Consider the following 18748-nt stretch of genomic DNA (forward strand, 5'->3'; position numbering starts at 1 on the left):
CTAGGAACTCGGGATGCAGAGGGACTGAGGACTGAATTTCCTCAGGTACCCAGAGGAGGGGTCCAACCCAGCAGAGAGGGTTAGGAGTCAGCAGTACCAAGGAGGGTGGAGAAGTTTCTAAGGGTATCCGCAGGAGAAGGGCAGAGGGTGAAAGGAATCTCAGGGAGGGGTCACCTTCCATCCCCACTCCACCCCCAGGCACAGGTAGCCTTGAGGACGCTCTGGAGATAGACCTGCACTCCACCTGAACGGAACTTTCCCCACCTCGGAAATCAGAAAATGCTTTCCGGGCGGATCCGCAGCCCCAGGGCCCGGAGGCAGCGGGCAGGGGCGAGTCGGTGGGGCGAGGGGGCTTACGGCAGTCGGCCTCGTCCGACTTGTCCTTGCAGTCGTGGTCGCCGTCGCAGCGCCAGCCCAGGTGCACGCACTCGCCGCTGCGGCAGGCGAACTGGGCGGCGGGCGCGCAGGCGGCGGGCGCGGCGGTGGCCCTGGGGCCCGCCCTGCCGCACAGCTCGGCTGCTTCGTCCGAGTGGTCCTCGCAGTCGAACTGGCGGTCGCAGAGCCAACGTTCGGGGATGCAGGCGCCGCCGTCGCCGCCGCACCGGAACTCTCGGGGCCCGCAGGCCGGGTGGGTACAGCCGCGCTCATCGCTGCCATCACCACAGTCGTCGTCGCCGTCACACACGAACACGGCGGCCAGGCACGAGCGGTTGCTGCACTGGAACTCGTGCGGGGCGCACACTGCGCGGGACAGAGAGCCGGTCGGCTCGCTGGACCCCATCCTGGCCAGACCCGCTGCAGGGGCCCTGACCCTCACTCTGCGCCAGCATGAATCTGCTGGGAGCTGTGGCCTAGAGCAGCCAGCTGGGTGACCTTGGGCAACACAATTGCCCACTCTGAGTCTCACAGGCCTCAGTGGGTAAATGATAGCAAGACATCCTGCCCTGCGGCTAGTGGGCCAGTAGGACGCCTTGTGATGCTCTTGGAAAGTGCTCCATGTGTTGGGCACCCACCTCTAGGTCCATTTCAGTGATGCATCTTAGCTCTTAGCTACCCTAATCCTACCTCCTTCTCGGGCGTGCCTGGTGCCCTCTTGCTTGGGAAGCTCCCTCTCCTCTGCCCTCCTTTTGAAGGTGGCTCAGGTGTCTGGGTTTCATGTCCTTCCCTGTCTGCTTTATGACCACAAGCCCCTCAGGGATGGCCACCAAGACCAACCCACGCTGTCCCTGGGCCTGGCACAGAGCTCTCTGTGAGCAGGTGTGGAGTGGATGGGCACTGAACAGACCACAGGCATGAGGGGTAATTAACAGTGAAGCCCACTGGTTCCGCTTGAGGGCTTGGGTTTCCCTCTCTGGTGGGCTGCTGTGAGTTCAGGTGCTGGGAGAGCTTTAGGGAGCAGCCAGCCCAACTTTCAGTTTATGGATGGGGAAACTGAGGCGCAGAGAGGGAAAGGACTTGCCCCAGGTCACAGTCAGTCTATGATGAGGACTGAACCAGAATTTGGGTTTGGGGTTTTCCCTTCCTACTGACTCCTCGTATTAGTTTTTCCGGTTTTCTCCTCCCATCCCGGAGTGTAAGCTCTTTGCAATGGAGTGACCTGCTCATCTCCTTCCCTCCCTGGTTGTCCATCCACACCTAACCAAGCACAGGCCTGAAGGCCCAAGAAGGGAGGGTCTGGATGTGGCTTTAATTCTAGGGAATTTGATCATGGTAGTACCAAGTCTGTCCACCTAGGGGCACCGAGAGCCTGCGTTTTTATTTTCTGACGGAAAAAATAGCAATTTTCATTGTTATTGAACATAACAGAGTGATGTCTTTAGTTTCACCATGTAGGCAGTTCATGCCATGTGCTTTTGACAGTTCTATCACGATTCTGACAGCTGCAATTTTTTCCCTTCTGGGCTTTTGGGATGTTGGAGCCTTGGTGGGTAAGACACATGCTACCCCATGACACCAGCCTCCCCCAAGATTATGCTGATGTCTCGTTAGCTCCCCTCCTTCCTGTCCAGCCTTGGCTTGTACTGCTCAAGGGAGGGGGCGTTCTCGTGGGAAATGCTTCTTTGTACTTCATTCTTTGCAAGTTATTGGAGCAAACAAGAACTTTAAGATCTATGGTCTCAGGCTTATACCTGGGGACCCTACCCTCAAACAGAAGAAACTCTGAGATACTGAGGGAAGATGGAAGAATTCTTTCTCTTCTGCTCAGGTGGTTGGGAGCTGAAGCAGAGAAAAAGCCAGTAAAGCCCAATAATTGTCCATCATTAATGGGGAATGCTTCTACCACTATGTGCCCTAGTTAGAGACACTTCTGCCTTCTGCAGTAATGACTGGTGGCTTTTGTAGCTGAGAAAAAAAAAAAAACTGGCCATAGGGCATCGAAGAGGGAAGAGGACCCAGGCAGGGTTCTTATTGACCAGTGAGGCCCAGTAAAATCATCAGCTCTGAAGAAACAAGCCAATGCACTTATGGGGCTTTGAAACTGCCAGGCCAGTATCTTTGAAATCATTGAAATCTCAGACGTAGAATTCTAGAATGCTGTGACTCAGAAGCCTCTGGAGGAAGTGGCGTTTCTACAGGAAACATGCCAATGTAGAGGCCTGTGGAGGGGAATGGATGTGGGCAAGCGTTTGGTGAAAGCTCTCCTCAGTGGCTGCCTGTATCTGAGCCTAGCCTCCCTGTTTAGTTACTGACTGTTGTGAGCTCCCAGAGGCAGCCTGGCTCCAGGCCTGGCACACAGTCAGTGCCCATCGAATTGAAATGAGACCAGGCCACGCTCCCTGCTGGCCCAGGCCCTGCCAGCCCCTCTTCCTGGGAGGGAGATAATCCTGTGTTTGAAGCTCAGTCATGTGGAACTGTCCCAGTGACCACTTCCATCTGTCCCTGCCGAGGCTGTAGGAATGTCTTCCCTGCCGCTCTGTGACACTAGTGCCCGGATTTGAGATTTAAGCAACAGTCATCCTTTACACCTTAGGAATCATCCCCTGCTCCCCTACGACACTGCCAGGGCCAATTCTGGCTCTGGCCCCTCCCCAGCCGCCCTGTTCTCTCTAGGAGGTCAGTAGAGACTTATGGAATGGATGGGCAGATGGCAGACGTGGTAGAAAATTCACGGGCTGTGCTGTCCCGACCTGAATTTGCATCTCAGTTCCACTCCTTAGCCTTCGGCATTGTCCCTCCCTTGTTTGAGCCTCAGTTTCCTCATCCATAAAATGGGGATGATGATGGCTATTCCTGGGGTGGTAGTGAGGATGAAAGAAATGTTTCCAAAGTGCCTGGCCAGTACTCGTGCCCTGGTCATCATCCTTCCTGTGTACCTCCCACTCCCCTGAAGCAGCTCCCTGAGGCTGCCTGCCATGCTTGACAGAGCCTGGGCCCTGGAGCCCGGACTCACGGGTAGCACAGCCAGCCTCGTCCGCTCCACTCTCACAGTCCTTCTCCCCATCGCAGCGCCATGAGGCGGGCACACACTTGTGGCTGCTGGGTCCACAGCTCAGCTTCTCTGGTGGGCACACCTGCTTGGCTGCAAAGACAGACAGACACATGTGCACGGTTTAGCCAAGGCAGGCACAGACATGACATTAATCAATCCTACTGCCTGGCTCTAGCCACCTTCATTTGAGAAGCTTCCTTCGAGAAGAAGCCCCCATTGTTATTAAATAATAGATTTTGACCCCATGGCACAGAGCAAGACCGTCCCGAGAGGGTTTCTAGGTGGCAATCTTAATGGGAGCAGATTGCCAGCTCATTTCTCTCCACATAGCTGCTGGGTAAGTTTGAGCTACAACCTTTCAGTTAGCAGCTAAGCACCGAACTAACTGATAGGCCACCAGGGCTCCTTTGCCCCTAATTCACAACCAAACCAAAACAAACTCATAGCAACCCTATATGACAGAGAAAAAGTGCCTCATAGGGTTTCCAAGGCTGTAGTAATCTTTACAGATGCTGATTACAGGTTTCTCCCAGAGTGGCTAGTGGGTTTGAACTGCTGACCTTTTAGTTAACAGCCAAGAACTTTAACCATTGTGACACCAATGGTCCTTTGTCTACCCCTAGGACTCTAATTCTCAGGTAGATAAAATCCGAAATCTGACCCCATCAGTTGGTCTATATAACACACTCTCCTGGTCCCCCTGCCTGCCACATCTGTCCCATCTCCCATCCTTCTAGGGCTCAACCTTTGAGTTCTAGCAGCATGGAGCCATCATACCCAGTGCATTTCTCTGTTATTTCCCAGCTGGGTGCCCCTGGACAAGATACACTAACTGAACTTCAGTTTGCCCTCCAGATCGATGACTCTATGAACTAAGTCTGTAGACTGGTGGGCTCACCAAGGCCCCGAAGACCCCTCTCCCTCAGTGATGCTGACGAGAGCAGCGTTGCCTGGCCGAGCCCAGTGGGACCTCACAGCTATAATTACTGCAGTGCAAGCATAGGCTGACTCAATCAGGGGCCTGGAGCCCCAGGGTGGATTCTCAACTTGGAATAAAGAATGAAAACCCAGTTCAAGGCTGGAGATAGCAGCTCCTGTCCTGGGTTCCTGGGCCGCATGAGGTAGGCCCATCCCAGACTTCCAGGGCTGGCTCCTCACTGCCTTCTAAGGGCACACAAGAGACCACGTTCATGATCTCTCGGAAGCGCCAGGCATGGAGTTAGATACATCCATTTAACCTTCCCTCTCTAGTAGAGTAGTGGTTACGAATCGAGCTCTGAACCGCAAGGTCCGCAGCTTGAAACTACCAGCTGTTTCACAGGAGAAAGATGAGGCTTTCTGCTCCCATAAAGATTTACAGCTTCGGAAACCCTGTATAGGGTCACTATGAGTCAGAACCGACTCCACAGCACATACTGACAACACCAATCAGCCATTCAAGCTCACCAGCCACTCCTTGGAAACCCTATTACAGGGTTGCTATGGGTCGGAACTGATTCAGCAGCAGCAGGCACACAGCATGTGGTACTGTGGGATAATGCACTGGACTGAAAAGGCAGCTTGAACAGCAAGGTCAGTGATTCAATTCACCAGCCACTGCTTGGAAACTCTATACAGGGTTGCTATGATTCGGAACCAACTCAAAGGCAACAACAGCAACTGTCATGTTGTTGTTGCCCCAGCAGGTTGCCTGGGTTCAAATCCTGGCTCCAACACTCTCTGCCTGTGCAAACTTTGGCCAACAACGTACTTCAGTACTCAGGCCCTTTGCCAACAATCATCTGCATCATTGGATTGTTACGATGACAAAATTAACACCTGTAACTTCAGAAACCCTATACAGGGTCACTGTGGGTCAGAACTGATTTGACGGCACTTAACAACAACAAAAACACATAGAACTGCCCAAGAAGTGACAACTATTATTATTAGCCATGTATTGGAGAGCTTCGAGGTTGTTTATTTTCCAGTGGGTGTTTTTTGAGCACTGCTGTGTATCAGACCCGGTGGTCAAGGAGCGCCAGGGGATTCAAAGTCAGCTTTGTCTGAGGTCAGAACCTGGGCAAGGTCCATCTCTCCCCAGGGCAGCAGGCCACTCCTGCCTCTTCCCCAGATTTGTTGTCTCTTTTCCTTCTATACCCGCTGCTGTCTCGAGTCCATTCCTTCTCACAGCGGCTCTGCTGGACAGAGTAGAACTGTTTCCTAGGGTTTCTGAAACTATAAATCTTTAGAGGCACAGACAACAGCCTCATCTTTCTGCCACAGAACAGCTGGTGAGTTTGAATGGCTCACCTTGCTGTTAGCAGCCCCATGCTTAACCCACTGTACCACCAAACTCCTCTTCTTTCCACAGCTAGGCTGGATGGCCACCAAGTCTGCAGAACAGGACACAGTTGGGACGGGGGCAGGTGTCTGAGCTAAGACTCCCCAGAGCCTTGCCCTGCCCTGGGAGAAGAGCCCCTTGGACTCCCCAAGTGTGACTCGCACAGGTAGCCTCAGAATACATGTTAGGAAGCATAAAGCTTGGGAACACAACATTCATAAGAGCCATTTTACAGACACTTCCCATTACAAACAACTGTCTGGCAGTGCTCTGAAAAAAGTGCTGACATTCAAGGGACATTTTAAAAAGTCTGCAGTGCTGGGGGTGGGGGCGGTGATATGGAGGAGGGGGACTGGGAGTGGGAGATAGGTCCTTCTGAAGCACGTCCACCACCAACACAGGGCGGGACCCTCTGAGTCTCCCAGCGTGCCTTCAGAGCAAGGCGGGACAAGGGGACTTTGAGAAATGCATGTTCTTGGGTCTCAGTTCTAAGTGATTTAATCCAGACTTCAAGGGCAGAGTTTAGGAATCTGCATTTTAGCAACCACTCCTCCTACCCCCAACCCCCAGCCCTGGTGATTCGTTTGCACCCACGGTTTGAGAATGCTCGGGTGAACATTCTACAAGTCTACAAGATACAGGGCACTTCTTCTTGTTAACTGGTCTCTTAAATTCACTCTAATAAAAATGTATTTGTTGTTGTTAAGTGCCATTGCGTTGGTTCCAACTCAATGGCACAGCGACCCTGTATAGGGTTTCCGAGTGGCTGGTGAGCTTGAATTGCCAACAAAGAGGATCAAACCTATTTTGCAGTCCAGCGCATTAATCCACAGCGCCACACCAGGACTCCATGATACAGGTATCCCAGATGTTTGCTAGCTCCCAACAAAGCACTGGAATGGATGGATGGACAAGGCATCCATTGACCTCTGAGGCAGGCCTTGAGAAATGACTCCACAGAGAAGTTGGAAGGGAGTTATTTTTACTGAGCACCGTAGTGTGTCAGTCAACTGTTCCACAAGGGTGGTATGTCCTCACAACCCCTGCCAACTGTGAGTGTGGACTCTAGGGGGGGGGCATTGTATTACAGTGCCCTGGAGTAGAGCAAGGTGGGGGTACCACAGGTAAATATTCCATTTTACAAATTAGGAGACTGAGGCTCAGAGAGACCAAGGTACTGGTCAGCACGTAAGAACAGGTAGAGTCTGGAGTCCTCTACCCTCGTCACCAAGCCCAGCTTTCCTGTCAGGAAAGAAGGCACCCAGAACCAGCTCTAAACTCTACCCTCCAAAGCCCAGATGACTGCAGGGGCCCTGGGCCATCCACACCACCTCCGGGGCCTGGCTTCTGCAGACCTCAGCGCAGCAGGCAGGCGCTTGAACTTTTAATGAATATTTATACAGTTAATTGCATAACCTTTCAGCAAGGACAATGATTAAACAATCCTTTGCTTCCTTTCTTTATAATTAATAAGACATTTGCTGTGTCCCTAAATAGACAGCTCTAATTACAGGCTCTTGAGGATTCTGCACCCCCACCCCCACCCAAGAGCCGAGGCGCCATCCCGGAATGCCAGGACTTGAGGGTCTCAGAGGGCACATCAATGAGCAGCTATAGCAGTGCCATGGAGACTTGAGTCCCGAGACAAGGACCCACCTAGGGTCACTTAGATCCTAGATGTCAGGTGTCACAACTGCCTGTCACCCTGCCACTTCCCCAAGTCAGGATACCCAGCTAAGACCCCTCTACAGTGCCTCCCTACAAGGTGGGCAACACCATTACCTCCACTTAAAGATGGGGGAGTGGAGCCCAGAGGAGGAAAGTCACTTGTTTGAAGTGACTGGGCTTCCATCCCAGGTCTCTTATCCCCACCCTCCATTGCTGCTTGGGGGGTCTTTGCTCAGGCAGTGTCCACCAGGGGGCGGTCTAAAGTCCACTTCCAGCATACTGATACCAAAGGATACCAAATGTCTCCAGGCAGCATGATGCAGGAAGAAGTGTGGGTTTTGGTGTCCGGCAGACCCTGGGTTCAAATGTCATTGACCAGCACTGAGGTCCCAAACAAGTCTCTTAACCTGCCTGGATGTTTGCTTCCCTTGTCTGACAAAGTGGGTTAATAGTCTCCCAGGGTTGGTGGGTGGGTAGTTTAAATGAGGAAACATTAGGAAAGTCCTATATCATGAGCCTGGAACTAACTTAAAGCTTGGAAAAAAGTTGCCCTTGTTTTATTTCCTGAAATGCACATGGCTGGTGCAGGGGCCTAGCCAAGTCCTTGGGGATGCCCTGTTATCAGAGACCACATGTTGGCAACGATGCAGCCCCACCTCAGAGAGCAGTTTCTCTGTGTGACAGATGCCTCCAGGTGGTGCCCTTAGCCTGTAGCCCAAATGTTCTCAGGTTCTGAGAAGCAGGAGTGAAGAACCCCACTGTCTCTCAGGAAACTGGGATCCCCCAAAGTGGACAAGGGGGCCCGAAACTCCATCTTTTCATGTCTCTAGGCAATTATACATTCTGGCAGAATCCTGCCCCAGAAAGCCAAATCCACTTAGTACTTTCTCAACTCCTAAGTTCATATTAATCAAAATGAAAATTTCCGTTAGAAGAATTCAACTATTTGGTGTCTGCTCACTAAGCGATTGTGTTTACAACATCAGCTCATGAAAGTCTTAGGGGTAGACCCAGTCTCCAAATGGGGATGACAATCAGCTCCCAAGGGGACCAGTGACTCACACGGTGGTAACTACAGTACCACTCAATGGAGCAGTTCTGCCCCCAGGAAGCACAGCACTGGCATAGCCCACCATGTAGAGAGCTCGTAAACCAGCTCAGTCCTCCACTAGCTGGGCTTCCGTTTCCTGACCCCTGATGGCACTATGGGTTAGGCATTGGGTTGCTAACCACAAGGTCGGCAATTCAAACTCACCAACGGCTCTGAGGGTGAAAGATGAGGCGGTCAGCTTCCATAAAGATTTAGTCCTAGAAGCCCTCCATGAGGTCGCTATGAGTTAGAATCAACTTACTGGCAGTGGGTTTGGTTTAGTTTTTGGTTTAATAGAAAAGGGAAAGAGTCTTGGTGTGGCACAGAGGTTAAGCACTACGTTGCCAACAGAAAGGTTGGCTGGTTCAAACCCACCCTGCGGCTCCATGTGAGAAAAGATCTGGTGATGTGTTCCTGTAAAGATGACAGCCTAGAAACCACTATGGGCAGTTCTACTCGGTCACATACAATCATTGAGAATGGAAAATCCACCGCACAGCACCCAACAGCAATAACAATAGGAAATGGTGAATGTGGGTGATCCATTAAGTCACTCTCCCACTTCCAGGCGGGAAAGTTCTAAGATGCATGAATAAAACCCATTTTCAATAAGCAGCACCTGGGAGAAGATCTCATTCACCTTGAAGCATCCTCCCACCCCCACACCCCTCCCAACAGATGATAGAAGGTGGGTCAGAAGCCGTCCCCAATCAAGTGACTATAATTAGAGCTGAATAAGCTACTTTCATTAGGCAAATGTTCTGGGCTTTCCTGTTGTGACTCCTGACTATATCGGAAAGACAAAAAAACCCCCAGAGGGCAACAATGCTGGGACAGAGCATCCAGAGTGGAGAACACAGGATGGGGACCTGCTCCCAAACTCCTTCCCTCTAAATGCAAAACCGCCTCCCTCACGAGGCATACTATTCTTAATCTTAAATTGGTGGTGGGAAGCGCCTGGAGTCAAAATTGTCATTTAGTGTCGTGGAGTCTGTTCCGACTCATAACAACCCTACAAAGGTTTCCAAGAAGTGGCTGATGGATTTGAACTGCTGACCCTACAGTTTAAACTGACCTTGCAGTCTAGTGCTTATCCTACAGCACCACATCAGAACTCCAGAGTCAAAATGTAAGAACAATAAACAGCATACCCATTTATTCTGGTATGGCTATGTTTCATCCTCATAAATCCCTGTAAGCCAAGCACTATTAGTCCACTTAACAGATGAATAAACTGAGGCTCTGGGAGATTGGACAACTTGCCTGAGGTCTCACAGGTTAGGGGACCCTGATCCCAACAATGTTGTTGTTGTTGTTGTTAGGTGCCATCAAGTTGGTACTGACCCATAGCGACCTTATGCACAGCAGAACGAAACACTGCCTGATCCTGGGCCAACCTCACTACTGTTGCCACACTTGAGTCCACTGATGCTGCCACTTGCCCAGTCCATCTCGTTGGAGGTCTCCCTCTTTTTCTCTGACTCTCCACCTTACTTACCAAGCATGATATCCTTCTCCAGCGACTGCTCCCTCCTGATAATATGTCTAACGTATGAGAGACGAAGTTTGGCCATCTTGGCATCTAAGGAGCACTCTGGCTGCACTTCTTCCAAAACAGATCTATTGGTTCTTTTGGCAGTCCATGGCACTTTCAATATTCTCTTCCAACACCATAATTCAAAGGCATTAATTCTTCTACAGTCTTCTTTATTCACTGTCCAGCTTTCACATCCATATGAGGTTATTGAAAATACCATGGCTTGGGTCAGGCGCACCTTAGTCCTCAAGCTGACATCTTTGCTCTTCAACACTTTAAAAAGGTCTTCTGCAGCAGATTTGCCTAACGCAATACGTCATTTGATTTCTTGACTGCTGTTTCTGTGAGTGTTGATAGTTGATCCAAGAAGAATGAAGTCCTTGACAACTTCAATCTTTTCTCCGTTGATAAGAATGTTGTTTATTGGTCCAGTGGTGAGGAATTTTGCTTTCTTTATATTGAGATGTAATCCATACTGAAGGCTGTGCTCTTTGATCTTCATCAGTAAATGTTTTAAGTCCTTTTCACTTTTAGCAAGCAAGGTTGTATAGGGCACCAAACCCATTAATCTTTTACTGCCTACAATCTTTTGGGGCGGGGTGCAGAGAGGAGCTCTATCCTGGAAGTTGGCACAGTCCCCAGGAACCTGGTAGGCTATTGAGGTTGCTATAGCAACACCAATTAAATGGGCAGCAGAGTTGGTTGCTGGGTTCCCATTCAGTCAGGGAGTTGTGAACAAGCCTGCTACCAGGTCCTGCTGCCCCACATTCTGCCTGACCTTTGAGGTCCCCCTCAAGGCAGCCCTCCCCACCCACAGGCCTTGCTTACCTCTAATCAATATAACTGCACAGGAAGTGCGGTCTTGGGGCTTGTGCCCCAACTGAGCTCAGGCAAAGGAGAAAGAGGGTCTCAGAAAAACTGTACAAAGCACAGAATCCCCAAGCCCAGAAATCTTGGAATCATGAAGTCTTTGGGCTTCTGGAATGTTAGAGGCCTGGGTTGCAGAGGAAGCAAGAAGGGTGCAGGAAAGACACTAATGCATCATATGGCTGTGAAAGCTCTAAGGAGAACAGGGCCTCCCAACTCCAGGGATGCTGTGTGTCTTTTTTTTTCTTTTTTTACTTTGTATTGTGAATTGAGTAAAGGTTTATAGACAATATCATCAACTTTACATGCAGCAAACTACACCTTGTTTCATCTCAGTGATTACAATTCCCTCCTTCCAAGAACATTTATCCCACTTCCTCCCTATGGTTCCCCATTTACATCTTATACTTCATGCTGTGTGTCTTTGAAGCAGGTTCCTTGACTTCTCTGGGCCTCCCACTCTTCAACTGTCAAATAACAGTGCCTTATAGCTGGGAGGGGAGTTCTGATGTGGCGCTGCAGTTTAATGCGCTAGACTGCAAGGTCGGTTTGAAGTACAAGACCGGTGGTTCAAGTTCACCAGCTGCTCCTCAGAAACTCTATGCAGGGTCGCTAAGAGTCAGAACTGATTCAATGGCACTTAACAACAACAATAACAATAGCTGGGAGGGGAGTCCTGGCATGGCACTGTAGGATAAGCACTGGACTGCTATTCGCAAGGTCAGTGGTTCAAACCTACCAGTTGCTCCTTGGAAATCCTATAAAGAGTCACTATGAGCTGGAATGCTTCGAGGACAGTTAAAAACACAAATAGCTGGGAGGAAGGGGTGAAGCAGAGTCAGAGAAACATGGGGCAAGACAGTGAGGAAGGCGAGGAGGGGCTGAGATGGGAGGAGGTAAGACAGGGTAGAGAAGTAGTGTAGGGGTGAGGTGGGGTTTGGAAATGCAAAAGCCCAACAGTAACACAAAGCAACAGAGACACGGGGAGGAGGGGGACAAGACTGTCCCCCCAGTTATAACTATAATATGGCCTCTTCTCCCCCTCCCCTTCTGCCCTAGGTAGCTGCTAGGGGGAGGCTGGGGGAGCTAGCTGCCTCAGAGATGGAAACCCTCTCCCACCCTCTTTGGCCATCTCTCTCTTTGAAAAGCCTCTTCCCCAAACATGCATTCCTGTTCTGGTTCTGAGCCAAATTTTGGCTCTCCTTTTGTTAGCTGGGCAGCCCTGGGCAAGGGGCTGAACCTGTCTTGGCCTCAGTTTCCCTTTCTCTGACCGGGAATCCACTTTCTCACGTGTGTATGGCAGTCATCAGTGGGCGTGGCAGGGCTTTGTCCTAGGGAAGTTAAGGTCAGGGCTGGACTTCCCTTCAGCCCAGGGCCCTCTACAACAGCACCAAGTTTGGAGTTTCGCTCCTTGGGGAGGAAAGGACGGGTCCTGGGCACAACTCAGGGGACAAGGGCAGCTGTACAAGGAAGCAGGAGCCCTTTGTTTCAGGGCGGGGGCGCTCTTGCTCTCCCTTTCCCTCCCTTTCTTTTTCACGTGGAGACTGGTGGCTCTGTTGCTAGGAGACAAGGAAACCCAGTTATCATCAGCCGCAGTCCTAGATGGGACTCTGGTCTCCATTGTCCCCACCTCTGCCTCTGGAGCAGCTTGTGACCCCTAAAGAGGGGCTCCTGGGGTCTCTGCCAGCCCCTCCTCTCCACGTGCTCCCTTCCCCAGCCCTTTGTCTCTGGCTCTGATGCTAAAGTTCTGCCTTGGGGACTACTGGGTCCACCCCGCCCCTTTCTCATCTCCTTTTTAATTTAACAAATGTCACGGAATGACCTGGCGGGTGTAAGTTTGCTTTGAGGATTAGGGCCTGGAACAGACATCAAGGAGAGACAAAGCCCTGAGTGTGTGGGGCGGGCCTGGGGCTTGTTCAGGCCCTGTGCTCTCCCAGGGCTGCCTCTGCCTCCACCTCGTGGGCTGGCCATGGAGGCCTGGACTGCCATTAGGGGTCTGTCAGACAGAGGGGAGAGTTGGGTCCTCCTAGTCCTGGCTGTGGGCTGTGGGCAAGCCACTCAATACTGAGTCTCAGTGTGTTCCGCAGAAAGTGACAGTACCCACCTCATGGCACTGCTTTGGGGGTCAATACAAAGAGCTCGCACACAGCAAGCGCTTAGTAAGTGTCAGCTGCCACCAGGACTTTTAGAATCATGATTAGGGCCCTCGAGAGACATAGTGGGAGAGGCCGTAACCACCCAGCAAGGATGAGTTCATGAGAAGCTGAGGCCCAGGGCCACGGCCACCCTCCTGGACCTGGGGGGCAAGACTCACTGCAAGTGGCCTTGGATTCGTCCGAGTTGTCGGGACAGTCCTCCTCGCCGTCACACTTCCACCGTTCGGGGATGCAGTGACCATTGTCACAGGTGAAGTCACTGTCCGCACAGGTCTTCTTGGCTGTGGAGTGAGAAGAAGAGCATGAGGGTCCTGGGAGGCACAGGGGATTTTTCTCTGACACACATTCAGGTCACTAGGTCACCAAGGAGAGAGGACAGGAACGAAACTCTTAATCACTCCACATGCACTTACTAAGCACCAGGTGGAGAAGGCCCTGCTCTTGGGGTGCTCAAGTCCAGCAAAAGTGACACAATCCATCATACCCAGGGAATACTCATTCCTTCAGCACACCCAACTTTTCCCTCACAGTCCGGTTCCACTGTCATCTCCTCCCAGAAGCCTTCTCTGAGGCCCTCGGGCAGCTGCGGTAGCTCCTTCGGCCAGCTCTCCAAGCTATTGTCTGCTTGTCCCATTTCCCCAACCAGGCTGGTCATGGAGACCCCGCCAGCAAGCGCCCAGGAGCTCTCCATAATGAAATCTGAAAGCAAATGATTGCTTTGTGGCAAGATTAATGATGTTATGTGTTCAGAATGGTAGAAAGAGCATCTTCCCGGCAAGGTTATCACATAAACTGGATTATTTGTCCCTACCCCTGAAGTACTGATCTGCTGGAGGGGGGAGCCTCAAGACCGGGGTTTGAGTCCGCCTCTGCCTGCTTCTAGCTGTGTGGCCTTGGTGTGTTATCTCTGTAACAGGGAGGAGAATGCCGAGGGCTCTGAGGAGGAGTAATGAGAACTTATGACACGGGAGATCGTCGCACAGAGATCCTGGCAAAAAGCGGCACCATTGCTGTTTCTTAATCAGAAGGGAAGGAAAGGGGATGTTCTGAATTCTCACAGAGGACAAGGCAGGCCAAGCTCTCTCTCACCGCTGGGAGCAGAGCTGGGACACGAACACAGGACCCTTGTTCTGTGAGAGGGCTGATTGTATCCTAAGGGGCCAGTATTATTGCTCTGTGCTGTGCTGGTAGAGGACTCTGGTGGCATACTGGTTAAGCACTTAGGTGCTAACAGAAAGGTCGGCAGTTTGAACCCACCAGTCACTCCTTGGGAGAAAGACGTGGCAGTCTGGCTCTGTAAAGATTTACTACCTTGGAAATCTATGAAGTGGTTCTACTCTGCCTTACAGAGTCACTGTAAACTGGAATTGACAAGAAGGAAATAGGTTTGGTTGGGTCCTAATAGGGTCCCTGGATGACACAATTTATGCTCAACCACTAGCCTAAAGGAGCCCTGGTATAGCACTAGAGGATCAAGCACTAGACCACAAGGTTGCTTTGACCCGCAAGGTCAGTGGTTCAAACTCACCAGCTACTCCTTAGAAACCTTATATAGGGGTCACTATGAGTCAGAACCAACTCGATGGTACATAACAACAACAACAACTAACCTGAATGTTGGAAGTCTGAACTCACCAGTAATACCTCGAAAGAAAGGCCTGGTGACATGCTTCTGTTAAAATGAAGTACCGAAGGAACTCTGGTAGTGTAGTGGTTACGAATCGGGCAGTCATGAAAATCCTGTGATCAAAGATTTCATAGACAAATTCTGATCCAAAAGTGGAAACTACAGGACAGATTTTCAAATTCTCACGGAATCCACATTTCCTGGAGCCAAGAAGGCTGGGTGAAAGTCCTGCAACTATTTCCCTGTTGTTGTTGTTGTTGTTGATTTATTGCTGTTAGGTGCCCACGAGTTGGTTCCGATCCATAGTGACCTATGCACAACAGAACAAAACACCAGCCAGTCTTGTGTCATCCTTACAACTGCTGCTACACTTGAGCCCACTGCTGCTGCCACTGTGCCAATCCATCTTGTTGGAGGTCTCCCCCTTTTTCACTGATCCTCTACTTTACCAAGCATGCTGGCCTTCTCCAGGGACTGGTCCCTTCTGACAAATAACTGGTGCCTCTGGCCACCTTGCCTTCTTGAAATGTGTAACAAACAGACAGACGAGTGATGGGTTGTTGTTGTTAGGTGTCAGTAAGTCAGCTCCGACTCACAATGGACCCTATGCACAACAGAATGAAACACTGCCCGGTCGGTCCGGCACCATCCTCACCATTGTTATATGTTTGAGTCCATTATTGCAGCCATAGTAACAATCCATCTTGTTAGGGGTCTCCCTCTTTTTCTTTGACCCTCTTTACCAGCAGGATGTCCTTTTCCAGGGACAGGTCCCTCCTGATGAGAAGAAATCTCCCCATCCTTGCTCCTTCTAAGGGGCATTCTGGCTGTACTTCTTTCAAGACAGATTTGTTTATTCTTCTGGCAGTCCATGGTACTTTCAATACTCTTTGCCAGCACCACAATTCAAATCCATCCACTCTTCCCCAGCTTTCACATACACCTGAGGCAATTAAAAATATCATAGCTTGGGTCAGGTACAGTTTAGTCCTCAAAGTGACATCTTTGCTCTTTAACATTTTAAAGAGGTCTTTTGCAGTAGATTGGCCCTATGTAATAAACACCTCATTTGATTTCTTGACTGCTGCTTCCATGAATGTTGTTGGTAGATCCAAATAAAATGAAATCCTTGACAACTTCAACTTTTCCTGATTACAAACCACATATCCCCTTGTTCTATTTGAACAACTGCCTCTTGTTCAGGGTACAGGTTCTGCATGAACACAATTAAGCATTGTAGAATTCCCAGTCTTTGCAGCGTTACCCATAATAGTTAGTTACGATCCACAGAGTCGAATGACTTTGCATAGTCAATAAAATACAAGCAAACATCTGGTATTCTCTGCTTACAGCCTCCTTCCATGTCCTTTTCTGAATCTAGCTTGAATTTCCAGCAGCTCCTGTCGATTTTACTGCCGTAACCATTTAATTATCTTCAGCAAAATTTTACTTGAGTGCAATATTAATGATATTGTTAGATAATTTACACGTTTTGTAGGGCCAGCTTTCTTTGTAATGGGAACAAATGCGGATCTCTTCTAGTCAGGTGACTAGGTCTTCCAAAATGTTTGGCACAGACGAGTGAGTGCTCCCATTGGTGCAGTTTGTTGACTATTTCTATTTGTATTCTGTCCATTCCTGGAGCCTTGTTTTTCACTAACGTCTTCAGTGTGCAGCTTGGACTTCTTCCTTCAATACCATCCGTTATTGATCATATGCTTCCTCCTGAAATGGTTGAATGTTGACCAGTTCTTTTAGGTACAGTCACTTTGCATATTCCTTCCATCTTCTTTTGATGCTTCCTGCATCATTCAGTATTTTGCCCATTGTTGTTGTTAAGTACTGTTGACTCGGTTCTGACCCATAGAGACCCTGTCTGTATAGGGTTTCCGAGGAGCGACTGCTGAACTTGAACTGCCCAACCTTGTGGTTCAATCCAACTTTACAGTCTAGCACATTAGTCCACAGAGCCACACTAGGATGTCAATATTGCAACCTGAGACTTGAATTTTTCTTCAGTTCTTTCAGCTTGAGAAATACTAACTCCAGGTCTTTGGACATTTAATTAAAATCCTTTAGTTTGTCTTCTTGAATAGTCTTTTGAAACTTTTTGCTCAGTTCTTTTGCTTAATCATTTCTTCCGTTTGCTTTAGGTATCTATATTTTCACATGAATATGTCACTGGTCTTGCAAATTTCTCTCACGTAATCTCCAACATCATTTCTATCACCAAAGCCATACTGCCCTGAGATAATCTTTAAACCTTAAACTGAAAATATCCCTGAGGTCTCCAAAATACCAAACATTACTTTAGCTTAAGTATTAAAGATTGTCTGCCTTGAGTATTATGCTCTTTTAAGATCTATCCAGCCCTGATAGAACAGTGGGCAAATGCTCAGTCCAGCTCATTAACCCACAGCGCCACACCAGGACTCCAAGATGTAACTGGCGGTGGTGGTTATGTGCTGTGGAGTCGATTCCTACTCATAGAAATCCTGAATACTGTTTCTGAGAATGTCAATCTTTACAGGAGCAGAAAACCTCATCTTTCTCCTGTGGAATGGCTGGTAACTTCGAACTGCTAACCTTGCAGTTCTCAGCCCAACACGTCACCACTACGCTACTAGTCGCCATGAGTTGGAATTGACTTTACAGCAATGGCTTTAGTTGTTGTTTTTTTTTTTTTATGGGCTAAAACTGACAACAGCTAATCGAAAGATTAGCTAGGCAATTTAGCTGGCAGTGAATTTATGTTAATGGAGGAGGAATAACGTAAAAGGCGGGTGAAAACGGTTGCACAATTTGAAGAATATAATCAATGTCACTGAAGTGTACATGTAGAAACTGTGGATCTGGTGTGTGTTTTGCTATGTCTTGTCTTGACAATAACAAGAAAACAAATACATAAAAGAAAACCCTATGGAGCTGTTCTACTCTATAGCACATGGGGTTACCATGAGTTCAGCATCATCTGGATGACAATGATTTTTTCTCTTTTGGCTATCTTGGTGCCCAAGCTCCTTCCTGAGCACCAGCATCCAAACTGACCACATCTAGCTGTCTGGGGCAGGAGTGAGGGTGGTTGGCCTGACAGACCGTCAGTGAGCGAGCTGAAGCTGCCTGGCTACCTTCTGCCTCCAGGAGCCGGAAGATCTGGAGGCCATGCCTCAACCTTCACTCCCAGCATCCTTCACAACAGCCCTGGGCTTACAACTGTTAGAGGCTCAGCTCAACCTTGGGCTGATGGTCCAGGATTTTCTACAGAACAATGGACTGTGCTACGTTTTGCTGTGCGTCCTCCTAAAAATCACTCACCTTCTCTGACCCTCAGTTTCTTTGTTGGGAAAATGGATGGTAATTTGGCAAAACAATCTTTCAGGTGACTCCAGATCAGGAAGCTTGAGGGTGGTTTGGGGGAGTCTCTTCTCAGCTCAGAATACCTCAGAATACCCCAGACCTGGAGGAGTCTGGACCCCTCAACTCAGGTACACCAGACCCTAAAGCTGAAGTTCTCCTCTTGAATGACCTTGGGTCTGGATGTTATCAATGCTGAATGATCCCTAGACATCTCATGATATTTACACCATCACTCCTTGCTCAAGAAACCCTAGTCGTTAGAGGATTATGAGCCGGGCAACCGTTACAAGGTCAGTAGTTTGAATCTAGCAGTCAATTTGCAGGAGAAAGAATGAGGCTTTCTGCTCCCGTAAAAGATTTATAACCTCGGAAGCCCTATACAGGGTCACCATGAGTCAGAACCGACTTAGTGGCACACACCGCCATCACCACTCTTGGTTCACACTGCCCTTTGCCTGAAAGCCTTTTACCCAATACTACCTTCTCTCTTTTACAAAACTGGGCTAAGTTACCACCTCCTCTAATAAACCTTCCCTGAACACCTCCAGTCCGGGCCAGGGGCCAAGCACCAAGGGGCAGATGTCAGTGATAGATATTAATTCTTCGTTTTGGCAAGTCATAGTTCAGGATCATATTAAAGTAAGTACCATTATAAACCAAAGCGCCTGGGGCTTTTCCTAATGACACCAGAGG

General features: G+C 49.5%; 1 protein-coding gene across 1 annotated transcript in view; it reads right to left on the reverse strand.

Annotated features, from left to right (window-relative positions):
* LRP8 (low density lipoprotein receptor-related protein 8, apolipoprotein e receptor) overlaps positions 1-18748 on the reverse strand; it is an 89654-nt gene that overhangs the window by 28896 nt on the left and 42010 nt on the right. Inside the window, exons 5-7 of the mRNA XM_006839867.1 lie at positions 13230-13352; positions 3392-3520; positions 358-741 (exon numbers count right to left, since the gene is read on the reverse strand). Coding sequence (XP_006839930.1) covers positions 358-741; positions 3392-3520; positions 13230-13352 — 636 coding nt within the window. The remainder of the gene's footprint in view (positions 1-357; positions 742-3391; positions 3521-13229; positions 13353-18748) is intronic.

The sequence above is a fragment of the Chrysochloris asiatica genome, unplaced genomic scaffold, assembly GCF_000296735.1.
Source record: "Chrysochloris asiatica unplaced genomic scaffold, ChrAsi1.0 scaffold00026, whole genome shotgun sequence".
Lineage (NCBI taxonomy): Eukaryota > Metazoa > Chordata > Mammalia > Afrosoricida > Chrysochloridae > Chrysochloris > Chrysochloris asiatica.